The 23,463-nt window shown below is 42.7% G+C and overlaps 1 protein-coding gene across 5 annotated transcripts in view; it reads right to left on the bottom strand.

Annotated features, from left to right (window-relative positions):
- FAN1 (FANCD2 and FANCI associated nuclease 1) overlaps positions 1–22,596 on the bottom strand; it is a 33,835-nt gene extending 11,239 nt beyond the window's left edge. For 3 of the 5 annotated variants that reach the window (XM_019460037.2, XM_019460039.2, XM_019460040.2), the window contains exons 1-8: positions 22,398–22,594; positions 20,523–21,938; positions 18,444–18,584; positions 16,009–16,210; positions 10,321–10,554; positions 5,066–5,197; positions 2,281–2,389; positions 1,011–1,130 (exon numbers count right to left, since the gene is read on the bottom strand). In XM_019460037.2, coding sequence (XP_019315582.2) covers positions 1,011–1,130; positions 2,281–2,389; positions 5,066–5,197; positions 10,321–10,554; positions 16,009–16,210; positions 18,444–18,584; positions 20,523–21,786 — 2,202 coding nt within the window. In that variant the 5' untranslated portion in view covers positions 21,787–21,938; positions 22,398–22,594. Of the gene's footprint in view, positions 1–1,010; positions 1,131–2,280; positions 2,390–5,065; positions 5,198–10,320; positions 10,555–16,008; positions 16,211–18,443; positions 18,585–20,522; positions 21,939–22,112; positions 22,281–22,397 lie in introns of those variants that run through there. The other 2 variants (XM_053888788.1, XM_053888789.1) reach the window with 2 other exon arrangements.
- Positions 22,597–23,463: the final 867 nt, after the last annotated feature.

Genomic DNA, 23,463 nt, shown 5'->3' with positions numbered 1-23,463 from the left:
CTCAACTCGTCTCCCTCTGTGCACCTAAGTGAAGGCTCCTCTTGGTGGAGCTGTGAACAGGGGGGAGATCCAAGCCCTTTCAGCGAAAGAAAGAGGCAACAGAAACAGCCTTTCTCTGCCTTTGGCTGTGGGCTAACGGATACAGTCTCTTGCTATTTCAGCCTGAGCAAACAGCGAGAGGTAAGGAAGCACACCCGCCTCCGAAGAAGAAAACAGGCTTCACGGGCTTGAAGCACTTTAGGTAACAAGGCACTTTTTCAGTTTAAGGCAGTAAAAATAGTATGTCCTACTTCCACACCCTTGGTCAACTTTTCCACCCCCACATCACCCTGATTCACTTAAAGTTGCTGCTGGAAAAAAACAAAAGCTTCCCAAGGCACAGTCCCCTCCATTCAACACAAATGCAGGGCTGCCAGGCAGGAACCTCAGGCGGCCACACAAAGAGCCACTGTCGCCACTGGGCTCAGCAGAAGCTGCCTGTGGAAGCTCCACCCTGCTCAGCCCTGGCAGTAACCGGGATCCTGGACTCCCAAGGTCCCTGCCACAAAGAATACCAGCACCCAGAAGAGAAGGTGGCCTGCTGCATTAGTCAGACAATACATTTCCCCATGGAAAGAAACCTCTTCCGTCAGACTTTCTACCTGGAGGCCCCATGCAACAAATGAGTGACATCACCATTTCCAAAATGAGGACGGGACCTCTAAGTCTCCTGCTCCCTTAATTCCTAGATCTCGAATTCCTAAATCCCAACACACAGCCCCACTACCAACCCACGTTCCAAATCAGTGAAGACAACAAGAAAGTGTCCTGTCTTCATTGTAACACTTCTGTTAGCATCCCTGTTAGTTTTGGGGGGAGGGGGTTGGAAGAACACAGACAAAAGAAGAAATGTTAAAAAAAAAATACATATTCTAATTACACTTAGAATTCTAAGGTATTAACAGTTTGCTATGTATTTTAATTTATGCAAAAGTTTAAAAAGGCTCAGGGTGTATCTAGTTACTGAATACCGGTTCAAGGCGTTTCAGGTGCTGGTGTAAGTTGAGAGCCAATCTATCCCACCACCGGCCTCTGCTGTCAGGACAATACACTTTCTGTGACAAGAGGTTTTCAAGTTCCTTGACTGCTTCCTGTTGCAACAACAACAAAGTAAGTTCATTAGGCTCATACATACCCGAGAAAGTAACTACAGTTAGTGGCCAAGAAGATTGGCAAAGTATATTTTTATAACACACGTGTTCCACTCTAAAAGGCCGAAGACCCCGGAATGAGAAGACTGAGAAGTCCCCTCTGGAGCAGGCCCGAACCCATGAGGCATCCCCACTTTTCACCCAGGTCTCCTACCAACTGGTGAGTGAGCAAACAGAGTTCTGTCAACAGTGCTTGATATTCTCTACAAACCAAGTCAACTGGCGCAGGGCTGCACAGTCAAGTTCCAGCGGCCAAGCACTGGTCAGGGGCTATAAGGCCGCATGCTTCTGGGAATACAGTAGGTCACAGGGCCAAGGGTGTGAGGAATGAATGGGGGGCAGGACAGGAATGAGCAGAGTCTTCATCCAAACACCCCAAACACCCCAAACACCCCACCCCACCTCAATAGGGAAACTTTCTGGTCTAGATCTATACACACACTGTTCAGTTTTTGTGGTTCATGGATCTCTTGAAAACATCTAATGATTCCCTTCAGAAAAGTATGCACAAACCCCCATATAACTCACTTGTGGGGTTCACAAACTTCCCACAGCCAATCCCATGATCCTCTTGGGTTTCGTGAACCCGTGACAAGAGGCCTGGGTTCTGTGTATCCTCTTTGTAAAATAGCATTTTCCATACAGAAATGTTAACATAACAATAGTTAACTCTAGCCATTTCATTCAGTTTCGTACAGGGAAGGATATGACTGATTTTCCGATTTGTGATTTTAAATTATTTCCCGGTGGTCCGTGCTGGTCATCAGGGCAAGCAGATAGGAGGTTTCCACCTCAGAGATTTCTGGAGACCTCACAAGTCACACATGGAATTGTGACACAGACTCAGGCTGAGGCTTCCTGCACAGCTCCGTCCATGATCCCCAGGCCGTCCTGGTGCACACGCAGCCAGTCACAAGCAGATGAAGCGATTGGTCCTCCTCGGCCCTCTTCCTATTAACCCTGAAGACAGCAGGCTGGCCACATCACGTCTGCTTTCATGACATTACTGTGTGCGGACTAAGCAGGCTCCCCCGCACAACTCATCGCTGGCACAGCAGTAAAAGCCAGGGGTCGGGGCTTGTGCTCTAACCTCATACAAGTGAAGTCGCTGCAATATTTCAACAGTACGGGACAGAATCCTTGTGTAAATCCACCCGACAGTAAAGCAGCGCAGAAAGAGTGGTAAATTCTCATGGTATCTAAAATGAAGATGGATACCAACAGTTCAGCCATCTGATTTATTTGTTGCAAGATAGTCATGAGAAGTGACAAAGATAGATTCTAAATACTGGCAGCTGTACACAAAGTTCTACACCACAAACCTACTTTCTTATAGCCAGCCACCATCTCCTTGGTCACTCAGTGGAGTAAAATAAGAACAAGCGGAAATATCCTAAGCTGGAGGTCAGCAAACTAAGGCCAAATCCTGCGCCCGCTAGCTGATTTTGTATGTCCTGCAAACTTAGAATGGTTTTCGCATTTTTAAGTGAGTAAAATAAATCAAAAGGACAATAATAGTCTGTGGCATGTGAAAATTATATGAAACTCAAATCTCAGTCCCTAAATAGTGTTGGCACACCGCCCTGCTCATTCATTCACAGCCCGCCCGTGGCCACTTCAGTGCTGCAGCAGCAGAGGTCAGCAGCAGTAGCAGCCGCCGCCCGGCCTGCAGAGCCCTAAACACCGACCAGCCGACCCTTCACAAGAGTCATCCACCAACCTCTGCTCTACAGTAATCTAACACCTTGGCTATGATTTTTCTTTTTTTAATGAAGAAAATAATCTACTAATTTGTTTTAATGGTTTGTCTTGCTGTTTGGTGTGAGAAATGTTACCAAATTTACCTAACCTGTCCTAAGAAAGAAAATCTTCCAATGTATATGCACATCACAGGAGTAACAACTCTACATTGGTTACCTCATTTCTAGAAACTAGAAAGGCCATTAAGTGAATGGCTCAACCTTGTGTCTGAAGTACAGAATACTTCCAAACGAAATATGGGCAAAATATTCAGTTCTTTTTTTTAGCTTTAAAGGCCATTTTCCTGGCAATGGTTTTTAAGTCATTAGTATTTCTGTATGAAGTTTATTGTTGTAGACTCTGGGTCTAGAGTTCTCTCTTGTCAAGCAAGAAAGCGGGACACAGGATTAAAATGTGAGAGATAGCTAATGGGAAGCCATTAGGGTCCTTGCTCCGTTTTTATTAGGATCAGAAGGCTTACAAACATGGTGATGGATGTGCACAAAGGGACAATGAAACTGTGAACATTAACTCATGGACGTGAGGGAAAGGGGGTTTTCAAGATATACGGGGTTAGGCGTTTGGGTTAATATAAAACAAAATCCTGGTGCCCAGTGGAAGGTTGTTTACAGCAGATGTGAGGCACCACCTCTGTTTACCTAAACTGGCCTAGGGGACAAGAAAGACAGAGCATGTAACCTCTGAGTCTTTTGTTAGCACCTCTCTGGGCAACTTTATAGCCCTATTTACCTGTTAACCTAATTTGGTCCTTCCTTCCTGTGACAGCAGCTTTCTGCTATAGTACTAAACTGGGGGGCATTTCAACCCTGAATACCTAATCTTGTTTATCTCATAGATCTTTGTTCTATACTGGGGCCTTTGCCCCGCCCCCTCTATACCACTTACCTAATCTTGTTTACCCAGACTTGGGTGTGAGCATCCTATGGCTTTGTAATTCTTTATGCCTTGTTAACTCATCAGTGCAGGCTCAGGGAATTCCTAAGCTTATTCCCCACAGTTTATGTCCTAAATGTTTTTTTGAAAGAGGTATTTAATAATATAAATTTGTCTCACCCCTATGTAAAAATAAAGGAATAAAATCTCCTTTTTTAAAAAAATGTTTGAGAGAGAGAGAGGGAGAGAGAGAGAGAGAGAGAGAGAGAGAGAGAGAATGCATGTGGGGGAGGGGCAGCCAGAGGGGGACAGAGGATCTGAAGCAGGCTGTGTGTGCTGACAGCAGAAAGCCTAATGAGGGGCCCGAACTCACAAACCTGACCTGAGCTGAAGTTGGTTAAGTGACTGAGCCACCCAGGCGCCCCAAAGGAATAAAATTTCTTAACAAATACAGAGTATGCTTAACAGTTATCAAGGGAAAAAAATAATCATGTGCTGTATACTTGAACTTTTGAAGAAAATATGCAATTCAGTTTTCCTTTTCAGATTAACATCTACTTGAATTTCTATTGGAAGAACGCATCTAGCATGGCTCACTCCACGTCTGTCCTGCTGCTGGGTTTCCCCCACATCTCAGTTCAGCTGACCAATACTCAGAGAAGCCAACATGCCAAAAGATGGTTAAGTTAAGGGGGTGGGAGAGTGCACAAAAAGGGTGAAGGTAATTAAAAGGTACGAACTTTCAGTTATAAAGTAAGCCATTGGGATGTAATGTACAGTATAGGGACTATAGTTAATGAGACTGTACTACATAATTCAAAGTTGTTAAGAGAGCAGAAAAAACTTTTGTAACTATGGTGATGGATGTTAACTAGACTTACTGTGATGATCATTTTGCAATATTTATATAAATATCAAATCATCATACTGTACACCTGAAACAAATACTATATGTCAATTATATCTCAATTTAAAAAAAAGATGGCAAATGGAAAGCCATTTGTTCACTCCAATGCCTGGTGCAAGCGATCTGAGTTATCTAAAATTCACTTCAGACTTTCAGACATTTCCTTCTATTTCACACAACACTGTGGGTATGCAAAGCAAGTGGGGAATTCAACTGCACAGCTGCTTTGACCACAGAACAAAAGGAGTAAGTTCTTCCTGAAGAGAATTACCTCAAGTGGTTGAAACAACTTGATCCTAAGTAAACTTTGACAGGCACCTAGAAAAGATCTCACCTCAGGGAAGGGTGGTTTTTCAGTTTGTTCCAATCACTTTTTGCACATTGAGAGAGCTCTTTAGCTTCTTTCCAGTTCCCATTGGCCATTGCAGTAGAAATGTCACTCAGCATGTGCGCGGCCACTGCGTATCTGGGAGAAAAGCCCCACACCATCCAAGTTTCAAATGTGAATGAACATTTACATAAAAAATACCACATCCTATCCCCAGGATCTAATTCTGAAGGGTAAGAGTGTGTTTCTGAAAATATAGGGGTTATTTAAATTTGATTCTAGGGGCACCTGGGTGGCTCAGTCAGTTGAGCATCTGACTTTGGCTCAGGTCATGATCTCGCAGTTCGTGGGTTCGAGCCCCGCGTCAGGCTCTGTGCTGACAGCTCAGAGCCTGGAACCTGCTTCGGATTCTGTGTCTTCCTCTCTCTCTGTTCCTCCCCTGCTCACACTCTGTCTCTCTCTCTCTCTCAAAAATAAATAAAGATTAATTTAAATAAATAAATAAATAAATAGATAGATAGATAGATAGATAGATAGATTTGATTCTAATAATAGCATATTACTGCCCTAAAGTAACCTAAAAGAATACAGGCTACCCAGCTAGGAGGAGAAAAACAGTCACACTGTATCATACATTAACATGTTCCATAGATAAATGTAATATTCATCAGTTCATCATTTCTGATTCTTGGTACTCATTCATTCAGCAATCTGGCAGCAACCATGTAAACAGTAAGTGACTTCAAAGTCACATTAAGGCGTGGATCTGGTAACCTAATCATTTAGGCAGATGTAGCCAGACTTTGGGTGATATCACCCAAAGATGCATTCTTTGGGAGACAGCAATGCTGACAGGTTATGAAACCACTTAGCTGAAGAAAGACAACTCCTCATTGCATCTTTAGATACACCCAAAACAGAGACATTTGCCCAAGTGACACTGCATACATGGTCACTGTATTTTGGGCTCACACCTAAAAGAAAAGCACGCACTATCATTGTGTGCAAATGCACTCACATAAAAATAAAAACAAATTGCCTCTAAATGGAAAAATTTGCTCACAAATTTGTAGATCTAATTCTCTTATAAAATGCTATGGGACATTCCCGAGGTCCATAAGAAAGGAGAACACAACAGAGAGAACTGTCTGGAGGCTGGCCCAGCCTGGCAGGAGCACCTCCATGGCCAGGAGTGTCAGGAGCAGGCCCCATACTCCCAGCCTCGTGGCCTCAACAAGCCCCACAGAGCCAACCGACCCCCTCGTGCCTCATCTCCCCTCATTGCCACTGGAAAGGGTCATCAGCCCTCCTCTCATCCACACCTCCCTGGTGCTGCCAGAACCTCCCACTGGCAGCACCTCTCCCATCTCAACCCCTCCCCCCCACCCAGGTGTCTCCTGCCACCTCAGGAGAACAAGGCTCCTTCCCAGCTCCCCCTGCAGCCCTCTCCAGCAGGGGAGGGCTCTTCTCTCAGCCCTCCCCGCCCAGAGACAAATGGAGGAGTCCATCTTTCTTCCCAGCTGCTTCCCAATCACTCTCCCCTCCTTGAAAGCCCCCATTCCTTGGAAGCCCGTGCTTCTCCTCGAGGGCACCTGCTGGCCTCCTATCTTCTGTCTTGCTCTGCCTCAGGTCTCCAGCCACAATGGCATGTGACTTCAATGTCTGTGAGGATACACAGCACGCTCAGTTTCAAGACCTCCTGGCCAATAACCCTTTACTCACCTCCCTTCTGCTACCCACACCACAGCTGTTCTGAACCTCTGTCTCTGATGCACTGCATCACCCTCAATATCTTCATTTTGAGCATTTCATTCACTGACCTCCACCTCCAATCCTTCCAGCTCTCTTATGATGGCAACAATTCCCCAACTTTGCCAAGACCCACCATGACCCCTTCCCCAGCCATAACCGTGTCCTGTCCTGCAGGCCTCCATGCCCCACCTGGTGTCAACCAGCCACCACTCGCTGGTGAATTCACATTGTTCATCAGGCCCACCCTCATCACAGTGTCCAGGCTGACCACTCTGAGCCTGTGCCCAGGTCCCTGAATGGTGCTGAAGAAAACCACAGAGCCAGGCTCACTGGCCCCTGCCCACCCTGCAGGACTGCTCCTTCCTATCTTTGCCTTCCCAGCCACATTCGCCATGCAAGCTTCCCCATCAGACCTCTCCAGCAGGGGCAAAGGCCACTCGAGGGGCCCTCTTGGGTTCTCATCACTGCAGCCTCACCCCTGCCCACACATCTACCCTCCCTCCGGCCCTCTGGACCCCAGACCGTCCCATCTCCCCACAGCTTTCTGCCCTCTGGCTATCCCCTCTTTCCTTCTGGCCAGCCTCTCCTTTTCTATCGGTTATCAGTGCTTGAGTGCACAGGCACCCTTGTATCTGCCACCCTTAAAACAGCAGAACAAAACTGCTTGCCCTCATACCCCACTGCAGCAGTGGCTGTTTCAGAGCCATCCTCTGCCTCCCCTTCTTCCCAGAATGGCTGCTGGCATCCCCATCACCCTCCACACATTCCACTAAAGCGGCTCTTGCGCGGGCCACCAACTACGCACATCTCGCCAAATCCGACAGTTCTACCTCCGGCTCCACATCTACTCAGTCCCCTAGTGACTGCAGACACAAGACTGCCCCTCCTTGAAACACTCTTCTCTAGGCTTCCATGCCACACGTGCTCCTAATCTTCCCCCCACTTTCCTGGACACTCCTCCACTCCACCTGACAAACTCTGGCTGCCACGGCCCCTTCCTTCTCTTCCCCCTGAGGGGTCTATCCAGCTCCATGGCTTCCAACACCGTCCACATGGGGTGACTCCAAATGCTCACAGCCTCACCTGAACGGCTAGCGGGCATCCCAAACACCGCTCCCCTCCCAGCACTGCCATCCTTCCCACCGCCTCTCTCCCAATTCCCAGCTCATCGAGGGTACCACCAGCCGAGTCAGAACACTAGAGCCCTCCGTGATTCTCCCACTGTATCTAGTCATAACCATAATCAAGGCTTGTCTCTTATCCTTCCAAAATATCTCACCCATTCACCTCACTGCCACTGCCACCAGTCAAGACCTTAGCCTAGGCCACCAAGTTAGTCAGCCTTCTCGTAGCTTCCCTGGCTTCCTTCCACCCGCTACTCCACAGGATGCTTTCAGAAAATATGAAACAGATCACTCCTCTGCCATAACCTCTTCAATGGCTGCCCACTACTCAGAGAGCATGACTGAGTCTGTCCAGAGGGCTTCTGAGGCTGAGCATCCCCAGCTCTGCATTCCCGTCTGACCTCTGGGGCTTGCCCTACTGCCCCTAGGGCTGTGGCCACAGAGGTCTTCTGAGTTTCTCTGACTCAGCAAGTTGGCTCCTGCCTCAGGGCCTGTTGCACATGCTCCCTGCATGGCTGGCTCCCCCTCAATCTCGAGTCTCAATCCAAATGTTACCTCTCCAGGGGCACTTTCTCTGCAAAGCAAAACTTCCCCAGCCAACCCCTCAATCATCAAAGCATTTTTCACATGCTACAATTATTCTTATTTTCTATCTCCACTAGGAAAACATAACCCCATGGAGGCAAAACCCCATCTGATCATGTTGTAACCCCACCACTGAGGCACGTAATAGGTACTCAACAATCAACTCATATATGTTGAATAAATGAGAAAAAAGAAAAGAGAGGATAAGTTATTTTAAGTACCAAGGTGGCCAAAAAGATTTCTCAGACTAGGTATCATATCACCAGGTATTATATAATTACCATTCCTGAAGTCAGTTAAATCCAATTTCATTAACATGCTAATGTCCTTTGCATAACAAAAGAAGTTTTAATTATTTTTTTTATTTACAGGATACCTACTTTCTCACAAGAATCTAGGATGGTTTAGTTTTTCACCCTAGCTCCCCCACTTTTGAACTTGTCAACCATGGTTATGTCAATCATAGAACTAAAAAGTAATCTCCCTTAGATATACCAGTAATAAGGACAATGATAATACTAGGACATACTAAGCAAACCCCAAGGACCAAGGACTAAGCACTTTACGTGTATTAGCACAGATCTGGAGGAATACACTATTATTCTCCCTGTTCACAGATGAAGAAACTGAGGCAAAGAATGGTCTTATAGGTCATTAGTACAGAGAGACCGAAACTTAGTTTCAGCATACACAGTCTCACGAGAAAGAACAGCAGCAAGTCACTAAAAATGAAAAGGTAAAAGACATGGGACAACTCAAACCAGAGTAAGGAAATATTCTTATTAGAAGACTTTATTCCAATCAAACACCAACAAGACAGTGAGCTTCCTGAGAGCTAAGCAAACTGGGCTGGAATCAGTTTACACTGATGCTGCTTTGATTCAATAATTTCAGTAAATTATTTTTTTAAATGTTTATTTGAGAGAGAGAGTAAGCACAAGGAGGGGAGGGGCAGAGAAAGAGGGAGAAAGAGTACCAAGTAGGCTTCGCATCGTCTGCGCAGACCGTGAGATCATGACCTGAGTAGAAATCAAGAGTCAGATGCTAAACCAACTGAACCACCCAGCCGCCCCCTCAATAAGTTATTTTTTAAAGCACACATTAGACAACACATAACCAACTCTCCTGCAATCAGAGATCAGAATCTATTTCAGTTACATTTGAGTCATAAATCTTAAGTCAAGAATCAAAAGTGCCATTTTAGGAATTCGAATTAATTTTTCTTGTTAAGTGATGGGTTTTTTTTTTAAGGAAATCTAAGTATTTTTTTTTCCTCTAAGACCTATACCACTCTTTACCAAAACCTTCTATGACGAGTCAAACCAAACATTCACTGAGTCCATGTACCAAAACACATCAGTGATAATTTCTAAACTATCATGTGTGTGATTCAAGTATACAGCACACAAGTTAGTATTCACTTTATCTAAGTCATTATTACATGAAAACATTCATCTTCAGCCTTGTTTGAACCAACAAGATATTCACAAGGCAGGTTTGTTCAAATATCTGTATTTACAAAATGTATCCTGCCGAAGCTATTTGGGAATATAAGCCAGGGAAAAGTTTCTAACTCAAAGCTCATTGGTTTTGGCAACCTTAATCTAGGTATGTTTCTACATTCTCCTTATAGTCTTAGAAACGTACACAAGTGGGACAGAAGGATAACAAAAAACAAAAAACTTCAAAAACTGTTTTGGCTATTGACTTCTGTTTCTACTGTAACTGGTAAATAATAATAATAAAACTTTTATATACATTCAGTCACACAGCTATTATAATGAGTTAATATCATCTTACCTGATGAGATCATCTCTATCTTGGAAGATTTGGGTTTTCCGATTGATGGTGTACCTAGGAAACTCCATTCGGCCAAGATTGACCAAAAGCACAGTAGAAAGCTGTCCCTGACCACCACAGGCAGCTTCCTCGTCTTCCATGGAGTCCGTCAATGAAAATAGCAGCAAGACCCGGGAAAACACAGCCCGAGGGCCTTTACAGACTCTCAGTGACTCTCCTGCCAAATCTTTAGCTCTGAAAAATGTACAACATAGAAATAAATTTCTGGTATTTTTAAAAGCATTTGGATGTTAGATTTTACAAATTATTCTCATCTATTAACATTCATTTTTTATACATTTTTTTTTAAGTTTATTTATTTTGTGAGAGAAGGAGCACGCATGTGTGGGATGGGCAGAGAGAGAGAATCACAGAGAGAGGATCCACACTGACAGTATGGAGCCTGACACATGGCTCAAACTCATGAACATTGAGATCATGACCTGAACTGAAATCCAGAGTCAGATGCCTAACCAATTGAGCCACAAAGGCACCCCTACAAATTACTTTTAGATAAAATAAAGATAAGTTGCATTCATTATTCTAAGCTAAAACAAATCTACCACTTCCAGCTGTGTGACTTTGGAGCATAACTTAACCTCTCTTGGCTCAGAGCCTACCTAGGGACATGGTGAAGATTAAATGAAATGTTATCTCCAAATAGTTTCACACATGGTTTGGCTCAATAAAAGGGCAAGACAGGGTTTACACTGGTCATGAATGTGTGAAATACCAGGAAAACTCATAAAAGTATTACCTATCTGACATGAGCAATTTTCACTTCTTGACAAGTGACAATTCAGATTAAATAATAGTTATTTTTTTTTAAATGTCATTATTGGGGTGCTTGGCTAGCTTAGTTAGTAGAGCATGCAACTCTTGATTTTGGGGTTGTGAGCTTGAGCCCCATGTTAGACACAGAGATTACTTTTTTAAAAATTTGAAAAAATAAAACAAAATGTCATTATCAAAGGCTATTGGTTAGGCAGCATATTTTCATGCACCAAGAAGTGGTACCAAGATTTGGTGCTGTTGTGTGTGTGCAAAGTGGTCCAGAGGCATCTCCACTCCAGGGTAACCTCTGTAAATCCTGGTTTGATTCTGGATGCCTTCAAGGTAGGTTTGGAGGTCTGAATTAAATTCAGGGCTACATGGACCCTCTAGCTCTCACAACTTGGATACCATCTAGAACAGTGTTTCTCAGGGCACCTGGGTGGCTCAGTTGGCTCAGTTGGTTGAGCATCTGACTTTTGATTTCAGCTCAGATGATGATCTCATGGTTCATGGGATCGAGCCTTACATCAGGCTCTGTGCTGATAGCACTGAGCCTGCTTGGGATTCTCTCTCTCCTTTCTCTCTGCCCCTCCCACATGCACACTCACTCTCTCTCTCAAAATAAATAAATAAACATTAAAAAAAATAGATCAACGTTTCTCAAACTTGGCACTATCGAGATCTGGGCAAAATTCTTTGCTGGGGAGGAAAGCACTGTTACGGGAGGAGGGTATTCATTACAGGATACTCAGCAGCATCACTGGCCTCACTAAATGCTAGCAGCACCCACTTCCCTCTTCATCATGACAATCAAAAATACCTCCAGATGTTCCCTGGAGAGCAAAGTCACCCCCCAGAAGCTATTAACCTAAAAGAAGTGGTGCATCTCTAGGGGTGTTGTAGGAATCGATGCCACCACCAGAGGCATGAGGGGACAGGGGTGAGATTCTTATCACACCACCATTTAATTGAGAACCACTCATCCACAGAGACTGATAAAAAGAGTCCAATTCCTCCATCTTCATTCAGAGCCTCAGCAATGCAGTCAGCCAAGTCTCCGAGTTCAGAAGGAACCATAAAACATGGTAAAATGAACAGTGATTATCTACTGGGATGAAGAAAGTGTAAATGATGTGCCTTTTTCTGTTTCTTCATGATAACCGCAGAGTAAGATAACAAGACACTGCCCTCACATGGGGCTGTCAGAGACAGATCTCAGTGCAAGGCTCTAAAACAAAATGAAGAAATAAAGTACAGTCTTGAAGGACAGTGATTTTAGTACAACTAAAATAGCCTTGAGAATCTTATGCTCCTGCAAGTCCAAAGTTAGGAATAAAAAAAAAAAAAGTTAACCTTATTTCTTTTATTTCTGTTCATATGCTTAGTGCTTATACTGAGAGTGTTGCTTGCTAATTTTAATGTTCACTTACTTATAAAATGTTATATAAGGTTAACAAAAAATATGTAATGAATACAATTATAGAAAGGACTTAGAATGCAGGATACAAAATCAATGTACAGAAATCTGCTGCATTTCTATATAACAATTATGAAGCAACAGAAAGAAATTAAGAAAACAACCTCATTTACAATGGCACCAAAAATAATAAGGTACCTAGGAATAAACCTAACCAAAGAGGTGAAAGACCTGTACTCTGAAAACTATAAAACACTGATAAAAGAAACTGAAGAGACATTCCACACCCATGGATTGGAAGAACAAATATTGTTAAAAGTCTGTAGTACCCAAAGCAATCTACACATTTAATGCCATTCCTGTCAAAGTACCAACAGCATTTTTCACAGAACTAGAACAAACAAGCTTAAAATTTGTATGGAACCACAGAAAACCCAAATAGCCAAAGCAATCTTGAAAAAGAAAAGCAAAGCTGGAGACATCACAAGTGCAGAGCTCGAGTTATATTACAAAGCTGTAGTAATCCATAATCCTTACACCCAATGTGGGGCTTGAACTCACAGCCCCGAGATCAAGAGTCCCATGCTCTACCAACTGAGCCAGCCAGGCACCGACAAAGCCGTAGTAATCCAAACAGTATGGTACTGGCACAAAAACAGACACATAGATCAATAGAACAGAAAATCCAGAAATAAACCTACAATGATATGGTCAATTAATCTTGACAAAGCAGGAAAGAATATCCAACGGGAAACAGTCTCTTCAACAAATGGTGTTGGGAAAACTAGACAGCAACACGCAGAAGAATAAAAAATGAAACCACTTCCTTACACCATACATGAAAATAAATTCAAAATGGATTAAAGACCTAAATGTGAGTCAGGAAATCATAAAAACCTTAGAGGAGACAGGCAGTAACCCCTTTGACATTGGCTGTAGCAACTTCTTACTAGTTATGTCTCCTGAGGCAAGGGAAACAAAAGCAAAAATAAACTATTGGGACTACATCAAAATAAAAAACTTCTGCACAGCAAAAGAAATAATCAACAAAACTAAAAGACAATCTATCGGATGGGAGAAGATATTTGCAAATGTCATATCAAATAGTATCCAAAATCCATAAATAACATACAAAACTCAATACCCAAAAAATAAATAATACAATTTAAAAATGAACAGAAGATATGAACAGACATTTCTCCAAAGAAAACATTCAGATGGCCAACACATGAAAAGATGCTCATCATCACTTACCATCAGGGAAATGCAAATCAAAACTACAAGGAGAGGGCACTGGGGTGGCTTAGTCAGTTAAGCATCTGACTCTTAGTTTCAGCTCAGGTCATGATACCACGGTTTTGTGAGTTCAAGCCCTACATCAGGCTCTGCGCGGGCAGTGCGGAGCCTGCTTGGTATTCTTTCTCTCTCCCTCTCTCTGCCCCTTTCCTACTTGCTCTCTGTCTCTCTCGAAATAAGTAAATAAACTTAAAAAAAAAAAACAAACTACAATGAGCTATCACCTCACACCTGACAGAACAGCTGAAATCAACAACACAAGAAACAACAGGTGTTGGCAAGGATGTGGAGAAAGGTGAACTCTCCTGCACTGCTGGTGGGAATGCAAAGTAGTGCAACCACTCTGGAACAGAGTATAGAAGTTTCTCAAAAAGTTAAAAATAGAACTAGAGGAGGATCCAGCAACTGCACTACTAGGTATCTACCCAAAGAATACAAAAATACTAATTTGAAGGGATATATGTGCCCCGGTGATTATTGAAGCATCATTTACAACAGCCAACTTATGGAAGCAGTCCAAGTATCCATCAACTAATGAATGAATAAAGATGTGGTATATGTATACAATGGAATATTATCCAGCCATAAAAAAGAATGAAATTGTGCCATTTGCAACAATGTGGATACAGCCAGAGAGTATAATGATAAGTGAAATAATTCAGCCAGAAAAGACAAATACCATGTCATTTCACACATGCATGAAATTTAAGAAATAAAACCAACAGCGAGCAAAAGGAAAAAAATAAGAGGGAGGAGAAATCAAGAAACAGACTCTTAATTACAGAGAACAAACTGATGGTTACCAGAGAGAAGGGAAGTGTGGGGATAGGTTAAATATGTGATGGGGATTAAACAGGGCACTTGTGATGAGCACCAGAGGGTGTTGAATAGAAGTACTGAATCATTATATTGTACACCCGAAACTAATATAATACTGTGTTAACTGGAAGTAAAATAAAAACTTTAAAAACAACTTAAAAAGAAAGGACTTTGAAGAGATTTAACATACTACAACCATGTGGATCTTAAAGCCAATTAACTCTAAATACATAATTAAAATATTTTTTTAAAAAGATACAGTATAAACTTTTTGAAGTGTTAGTAGTGACAATTTTCTTAATAATTTTTTACACCTATGTTTTATAAAAGAGTAGTATTTATAATATCTTCCCAACAAAGATGGACTCTTGGCAAGTAACAGCTGAAAGTTACCTGTGCACAAGCACATGTATATCTTTGTGTGTATTCAGATATACACAACATATATATTATACAAAATAAATAACACTGACACTGTTTTAAAGTATTTTCAAAAGCATCACTCACTTCATCCTTAACAATTCCAGAACAGTGGACTCCCAGACTAAAGTTATTATAGTTGTATTTTATAGATCATGTGAGCAGAAAAAATAAATTCTTAAAGTTTTCACATTTTTCCCAAACTGAAACAGTTCAAGGTTGTCACAAAAGCTAAAGAGGGATGTCTGGGTGGCTCAGTCAGTTAAGCATCAAACCCTTGATTTCAGCTCAGGTCATAGACTCATAGTTCATGACATCAAGCCTCACGTTGGGTTCTGTGCTGGTAGTATGGAGCCTGCTTGGGATTCTCTCTCCCTCTCTCTCTGTCTCTGCCCCTCCCCAACTCATGCCCACCCATGCTCTCCTTCTCTCTGTCTCTCTCAAAATAAAAAAAAATTAAAAAAAAAAAAAAAGCAAAAGAAACAAACCACAGTTTTTAGTAAATTTTATGTCTAAACTCAAAAATAGTTGCATATTAAGACTGACAGATTACACTTCAATAAAAAGTTGACTAAAATAAATATTTGACTGAATAGTTTACCCTCAAATCCTGTAGGAACAGTAGCCAAAACTGCATTTTTCTTGAATAATAAAATACTAGAATTTACTAAAGGCCTATTGCCTCCTAATTTTTCTTGGTCCTAGAAATTTCTTGCTCCAAATATAGTACTACAAGAATTATAAATAATAAACTAAGAAAGAATCCAGGCTATTGTAATAAGCCTTGTAATACTCTTTTGACTTCTTAATCTAACCTCAACTGAAACAAGTAATTATATTTTGAAAAAAATGTACTGTTATAATAAGTTAATATGTGCTATCAACATTTTAAATGCTTTTATTGTTATGACGGTCAACAAAACCTTTTTAAAATCACGGCACCGATTCCAGACTGATTTTTTCCCCAAGTGCAGACTGAAGGCTGTTTGGCCAATTTGAGAAAGGTGTCCACGAGTTGCTGTTTCTGTCCATTGGGATTCACCAAGTGGAAGGTCTTGGCCAGGGTTTTTAGTTCAGGAGCAGAAAGCAGTTCAAGCACTTCAGAGAGTTCTTGCAACTCAGACTCTGAAATGGATTTAAAAAAAAGAAAAAAAGTTAAACATAGTTTTAAGGAATTTTACTATTTTCTAGCTCTATTTACTTTAAGAAGAATGAAGCTTAGTTATATGCAAATACAATGGAATTCTACTGCAGAAATTGTAATTAGTTTGCCAAAGCAATTATTAAAGAATATAGAGGGGCACTTGGGTGGCTCAGTTGGTTAAGCGTCTGGCTCTTGATTTCAGCTCAGGTCATGATCTCATGGTTTGTGAGGTTCTGTGCTGACAGCCTGGAGTCTGCTTGGGATTCTCTCTCCCTACCTCTCAGCCCCTCCTCCTCCCACCCCTTGCACGTATGCACACATGCTCTCTCTCAAAATAAATAAACACACAAAAAAAAAGAATATGGAAAATAGATACCTCATAAAAGTTATAAATTAATAGAATTTCTCACTAAAAAAACAAAGGAAAATAAAATAAAGACACATATGGATAGCCATTATAGCTTGCACATTCTCCTTAAAAACTCACTGGTATATTTGCTCTCGGATTACAAACCCTTCAAATGGACCTCTCCCAAAGCTGACCATCAGCTCTCCTCCCTCCCCACAGGCCTCTTCATGGATTCACTCACTCAACATACATGGATATGTCTGCTATTATAGGCCCCAGACATCACCCTAGACCCAGGATGCAGCTGAATCAGACTTGGCTGGTATCTGCCTTCTAGGCATTTACAGCTTAGGGCAGTGCCTTTTTCCTCCACTCAGCAAGTACTTAGTGGGTGTACACTGCATGCCAAGTAATCTTCTATGGCCCAGAGTTTATGTCTAAACTCAAAAATAGTTGCATATTAAGACTGACAGATTACACTTCAATAAAAAGTTGACTAAAATAAATATTTGACTGAATAGTTTACCCTCAAATCCTGTATGACCATACAAGTTACAATGACCAAAACAAGTCCTGGTCCACAAGGAGCTCAGCTCCTAGCATAATAAGCAAGTATATATGTCAAGTGGGGTAATGGTTATAATGAAAATAAAACTGGCTATGGCCAAGCAAACATGGCAGGGAGCAAGTGGTCAGGCAAATGTCTGATGACGTGACACAGAGCACAGCTGGATGAAATGAGCCGTGTGGCAGCAAGTACAAGGCTCTGAAAGAGGAGTGCACTCAGCATGCTGAAGAACACCGAGGAGCGCTCTGTGGCCATGACAGAGCAGGAGGGGCAGCCAGAGCCAGGTCCCACAGGGTTGTGCAGATCGAGGGCAAAACTCAGACTTGACTGAGTGCAACAGTGAGCCACAGGGGTTCTGGTTCTGTTGCCTAAAGGTCGTTTAAAGGTAAGTCAAGGCTCACCTGCAGCGGTCACCTGGCATGCCTGTTAAACTTGTGGATTTATGAATCTTCATCAAATCCTCCAGGTGGGGACAGGAGCTCCCAGGTGACACTATGGCACTGACGCGTGGGAAGCAGTGCTCCAAGCAGGGGTCCGAGTCCCACTGCCTAATCCTTCACGTTCAAGCCTCTTTACTGAGCATCTATGTCTTCCCCCAGGACCACCACATCACCTAACCTCACTTTACTAACTGCTCTCCACTACAAACCACCACACAGAAACCACCTGGCTTTGGCTTGATTTGCTTATTTCAGTCTACACTGTCAGCAACTACTGAAGACTCACATTCTTCCTCCACCTACGTTTCCAGTACAACACTGCATTCAGTACAGGTAGGTGCTTAATGAATCTACTGACAAGACAACCATAGTTATCTAATAGTCTCATAGGCCTAAGTCAATGAACTTCTGAGGCAATCAACTTATAAACTATAAGAGCTGTATATGCGTGCATATAGGGGTAGATGAAGCTTTTAGAGGCAATATTAACTTCAAGCAAGCCAGCTTTATTCTATCACAAAGATAAGGCATCTGAATGAGTCAGATTCTTGCTGGAAGGTGAGAGCTGAGAAGGGATGAGTTTCTTCAGTGGACCACGGCCACCTATCTATCCAGAGAGGACTTTATCATCCTAAATACGAAACAGCCAAGAAAACAACAGTGGTCTTCACACAGGCTAAGAATGGCTTTAACATGAATAATCTGTTGTCCTAAGGTTAAAAATTCAATTAAAAAAAAAATTACTATTTACCAGGCACCAACCAGGAGATGACACCATCCTGGTATCACCATCATTCTGCAGAAACTTAGTTATTCGTGTCATATTTTCATTTTACATTTCCTTTGACTAATCATACCTGTCTGCAGAAAGCCTGCTTGCTGCAATTCTCCAATCACAGGTGTTAAGTCAGGAGCAATCTCTTCATATTCCAATTTATTCATCTTAATCCAGCCAAATTTACGTTGAAAAAGTCTTACGTATAACTTCTGACCACTAGCTGCAAGAAAAGTCGTGAAAACTCTCTTCTCAAAACAACATACAAACATTCACTTTTTAAAACCGAATACAACATATTCTATTAGAAATACACTTATGCTTACTCAACTGATCACCCAAGAACATCTTTTTCTTCCTTTGGAAAATACAATTTATTTCATATAGAAGTCCCCATGGAGATGTCTCCTTGTCCTGTGTGCCTGCCACCATAGGACAATAAGAATATCCAGGATGGGACCAGCCCTGCCACTTCTGAATTATACAAATCTATGAACCTTACCGAGACTCCATTTTCTCTTCTGTTAAAAAAGTGGGGGTGGGATGGGGCAATAACAACATCTTCCCAATGTTGCTGAAAAGATTAAACAAGATGAGGCATTCGATGATTGGTGTATAAACAACAAAAAATCTCCAAAGTTGGTCATGGTTATTGGCCATTTTAAAACTTCTAAGTACCAGGTTTCCCATTGTCTAGCCACCAACATTTTTACTCCATCAGAGAAGCCCTACCCAGAATTCCAGTTATTTTATTCTCCGCTTTCAGCTTAATATGAACGATTGTATCGTTGGCTGAAAATAATCTGAAAAGATTTTCAAAATTCGTCTAGCATTGGTAGGGCAGTCATCTCTAACTTGGTGATCTTGGCTAAGTTATTTAATTAACCTGGTCAGTTTTCCTGTTATCTGGATTATCTTCAAATTTCTGCCAATTCTAAAATGGTGTAACTGTATTTCTTAAATCTTCAACTCCCCACCCCCTTTTGTTCCTTAAAGAGGAAAATTCAATTAGCAGTACTTATTTTCACACAGAGACACTGAAGATTATTCTCTGTGGGGAGCCATACACAAGAATCTGCAGAAATTCCATTCAGGGAACTATTCATTCTTCTCAATTATACAGAAGTACAGAGCCATGGACTACTCAAATGCTCACATGAATACAACCAGTACCCAACTAAAGATCTGTAACTTCCATGGACAGAAGAGTCAATGTGGTGTCATTTATGTCCATGTTCTGGTGAGGACAGCATAAGTAGAGACTGAGGCTGTGAGGATAATTAATGCAACTGTGCCTAGAGAAGTATTACTCGCATGTCAAAGCAATACTAAGAATACCGTAATTCCATTGTGTGCATTTAAAACAAAAACCCTCCTCTTGAACATTCCTGGCAATGTTTAAGATTTTTTTTTTAACTCTACTGAAGAGTCCAACCTGACTACAAATTATGGGAGGTCAGTGTAGCTCCCAAGTAAGCGTTTCCTACCTCAGAAGGGACTCAGTTCCATAAAGCCATCATGGCCCTTTGGATTAGCAATGCAACAAGGGTGGCTTTTGCTCCAAATGTGCACTATCGGCTCAGAGCCACCACTGGCTGCCAAGGAACTGAGGCATAGACCATTATTTTTAAATGCACCAATTTAGCCTGAAAGTTTCCAATTCCTCCACACCCTGACCTTAAAAGGCAGAGTCAAAAAACCTAAAACGGAAGGAAAAAATAAGCCTTAATATACTTTGGTTTGTTCTTTCCTGTATTTTACTTCAGTTTTGAGAAAATGGTGTGTAAAAACAATAAAACAACCTAAATTAAGCTTGATTACATGCTCAAAAGCAAAGAATACTTTTCTAAGTCACAAAGGTTATTTTTTTTAACCTGGAAAAGGCTGTTTTACAACCATCAAATATACATAGAAAGGAAAAACAGATGCTTCCATTATAACCAAATTACAGCTTGTAAGGATGATACTGCAGAAGCAGACATCACCGGACACAAAATCTCTTTTTCATGCATGTGCTTCTCAAACCTTGTGGCTGGCTGATTCCCAGGAGCATTCCCAGAGGACTCACAGAACCACACTGACTCCTTGTGGTCATTAGGTTACTGCCCAAATCAGGCCAGCAAATGGAAAACAAAAACTTGAAAGCACACGAGCTTGATACCTGATAATTGATGAAATTTAGTTACAATTCCCCTCTCATGTTCATCAAAGAGCATCCTATCTTCTTCATTCTCAAATACAGCTCTCAGCACCACGAGGAAACTCCGAAGGTAGTAAGGATGACTTGGTGGTACTGTAACTGTTTTACCAGGAACATCACAGCTTGACCCCTGCTCCAAAGGAATTCCACAAGTGATTTCATTCTTTAAGTCACTGTCACCTTCCGGAGAAAGGTCCTGGATGTTATGCCCTTTAGAATCATCATGTGCAGGACTATCAGACTTTGCCTCCCAATTTGACAACTGTGTTTTAGTTTCTGAAGCAACAGTCACTTTCACTTCTTCACAACTACCTGCCTCGCATTTTTCAACATCTTGATTATCTACTCCTTTGATGCTCTCCCACTTTGCAAGACTGTGCTCTGAAGCAGACTTCAATGTATTCCGAAGAGTTAAATCTGGTGAAAATAACATAGCAGCATTATCTGAGAAGGCAGGGCCAAGGGGTGATCTCTCATATTCCTGGGTAGCCTTTTGGCTTTCAGCTTCCATTATTTTTGTGCCTTCTACAGTATGTTCAGGTGTACTCTGCTCCTTAAGAGAATCACAGGCAAACACATTTTCCTTTTGAGAACTGTTCTCCAAAATTTGATCCTTGTCCTCAGTATCTGAACAGTTATCAACCAGGGTCCTAACCATTGTGAATGAGGAACTCTGTGGACTCTTATTGGCAAATTCCTCATTCTTATCTATTGCTCTTTTAGCCTCTGTGTATCTTCTGGACAATTTAGATGACAGGCTTCCCAAAGTAATGACTTTCACATTATGATGTCTCAGCTTATCTTGATTTTTGCACCCCAAATCATCATTATTTTTAAAGTAGGGGCTGGTCTGCTGTTTTACGCCCATTTTTGCTGAATCACTTTGGTCAGGGGTTAAACTTATCTTTGATGGTGACAACTTTCCTGGCGTTACATCTTCTAACACAATATTGGTTAAATCTACTGTAGGCACATGTGAATTTGTTAAGTCAACATGCCTCTGATCAACTGGAGTGATGTCATCATTGTTAGCACACTTTTCATCAAGATGCCGGTTTAAATCATATCTCTGCACCATTTTACTACAAACAGGGCAGGCAAGCTTAGCAGGTGGTGCATTGTTAAAAAATGAAATAATAGAGTTACATTCTTTTGTTTTAGTTTTACTGGCTGATAAACTTCTACGAGGTCTTTTCTTCGCAGGAGCTTTCCCTTCTGACATCATGAGTATTAGAAAAACTGGGTGTTTCCAGTAGTAAAACCCAGGATATCACTGGAAAAAGACAACAATGGTTTACTTTTACTTCCCTGTCTTGAAACAATACAAAGGGGGATTCTATTTGGCTTCATGTTTTTCATTTAGTCAATTTCTTCTTCCTACAAAATAAAACACATGTGGATTAAAAACACTTTAATGAATTCAACAACAGAGTGGAAAACAGTAAAACGTGCAATGGCAGTATCCCTTGAGAGAAGGAAAACCCTGGGCTTGGCACAGAAGACCCAAGGCTCTACTCCCAGCTCTACACGCAATCTCCGTGTGACCCTTACCCATAAAATGACGGCAATAGGCTCCGCAGGGATATTTTCTCAGACTTAAGATCTAAAATTACCCATTTTTTAAAAGGGAAAATTTGACTATTCCAGATCCCCCTTTGAAAACTACTGCATCAGTGGCTTTTTCCGGGCCAGAGAATGCCTGTCTGCCCGATCCCCGGAGTCATTCCGGCCTCACTGCCCTGCACGGATAAACTCCACCGCCCCCCCCATCCCCACCCCAAGTCACAGACATCTGTCAACACGCATGGGTCCCCCGTGCAGCTACGGCCACCGCACCTCTGAGGCTCGGGGGAGGACGATCCCACTGGGGCCGCGTGCGCGCACGTGGGACGCGCACCTGGGCTCCGCCAAGGTGCCCGCCCTGTCGCCCTCTTTCACCCTCCCTCCCCGCCGCCCCTAGCCGCCCGCGGTCTCCCCTCCCGCGCGCCGGCCTGCCGGCGACCCCAGCCGGCCACCCCACTCCTCCCACCGGGCTCCGCGCGCCCAGGCATTCCCAGCCGATCCCCGCATCTCGGCTCGCCATAGGCTCAGCAAGTGGAGGCCCGAGTGATCGATCCCTCTTTCCTTCCAGGTTAAAGGCTCCTTCCATCCAGAGTGACCGAGTCCAGCCGAGCGGTGCAGGGAGGTCCGGGAACCTCCACTCTCCACGCCTGGAGACCCTTGCACGTGCACTCGGAGGGAGCCCCTGGCATCAGTCGTTGGGAAGGTTGCCCGTGGGGGCCGCGCTCAGCGTCAGAAGGGGCTTGCTGGGAGCAGATGCACACGGGGACTCCACCGACCCGGCGCCCGCGAGTTCGCGCGGTGGGCTCAGTAGCTGGGCATTCCCAAAGATGAGCTGCTCGCCGCCTTGCTAGATGTGAATAACCTCCAGAGCAAAGGAACAATAAAACGAAGTCAAGTCGTTAGGGAGCAGTGAATTGGGGGTGTTCATTACTTCCGTTTTTCATATGGTTTAATTGTGAAGCCATGCAGTTAAATGTATAATAACATATTTAACGGGGCGCCTGAGTGGCTCAGTCGGTTAAGCATCAGACTTCGGCTCAGGCCATGATCTCGAGGTTCGTGGGTTTGAGCCCCGTGTTTGACTCTGTGCTGACAGCTCTGAGCCTGGAGTCTGCTTCGGATTCTGTGTCTCCCCCTCTCTTTGCCCCTCCCATGCTCATGCTCTGTCTCTATCTCTTAATAATAAATAAACGTTAAAATTTTTTGAAAAAAAAATTAGATATTTAAGAACAGAAATTGGTAACTGAAAGATAAAGTGTATCACTCAGCTCTTCAGCACGGTTACCAGCTGGTTCCAGCATCCCCATGAATGACCCAGAATGTAAGCAGAAATTTCTGA

Source organism: Panthera pardus, unplaced genomic scaffold (genome assembly GCF_024362965.1).
Source record: "Panthera pardus isolate Hobbes unplaced genomic scaffold, ASM2436296v1 HiC_scaffold_24, whole genome shotgun sequence".
In the NCBI taxonomy this organism is placed as follows: Eukaryota; Metazoa; Chordata; class Mammalia; order Carnivora; family Felidae; genus Panthera; species Panthera pardus.
The sequence above is the reverse complement of the archived record's forward strand: the minus strand, read 5'-3'. Positions and strand labels throughout refer to the sequence as shown.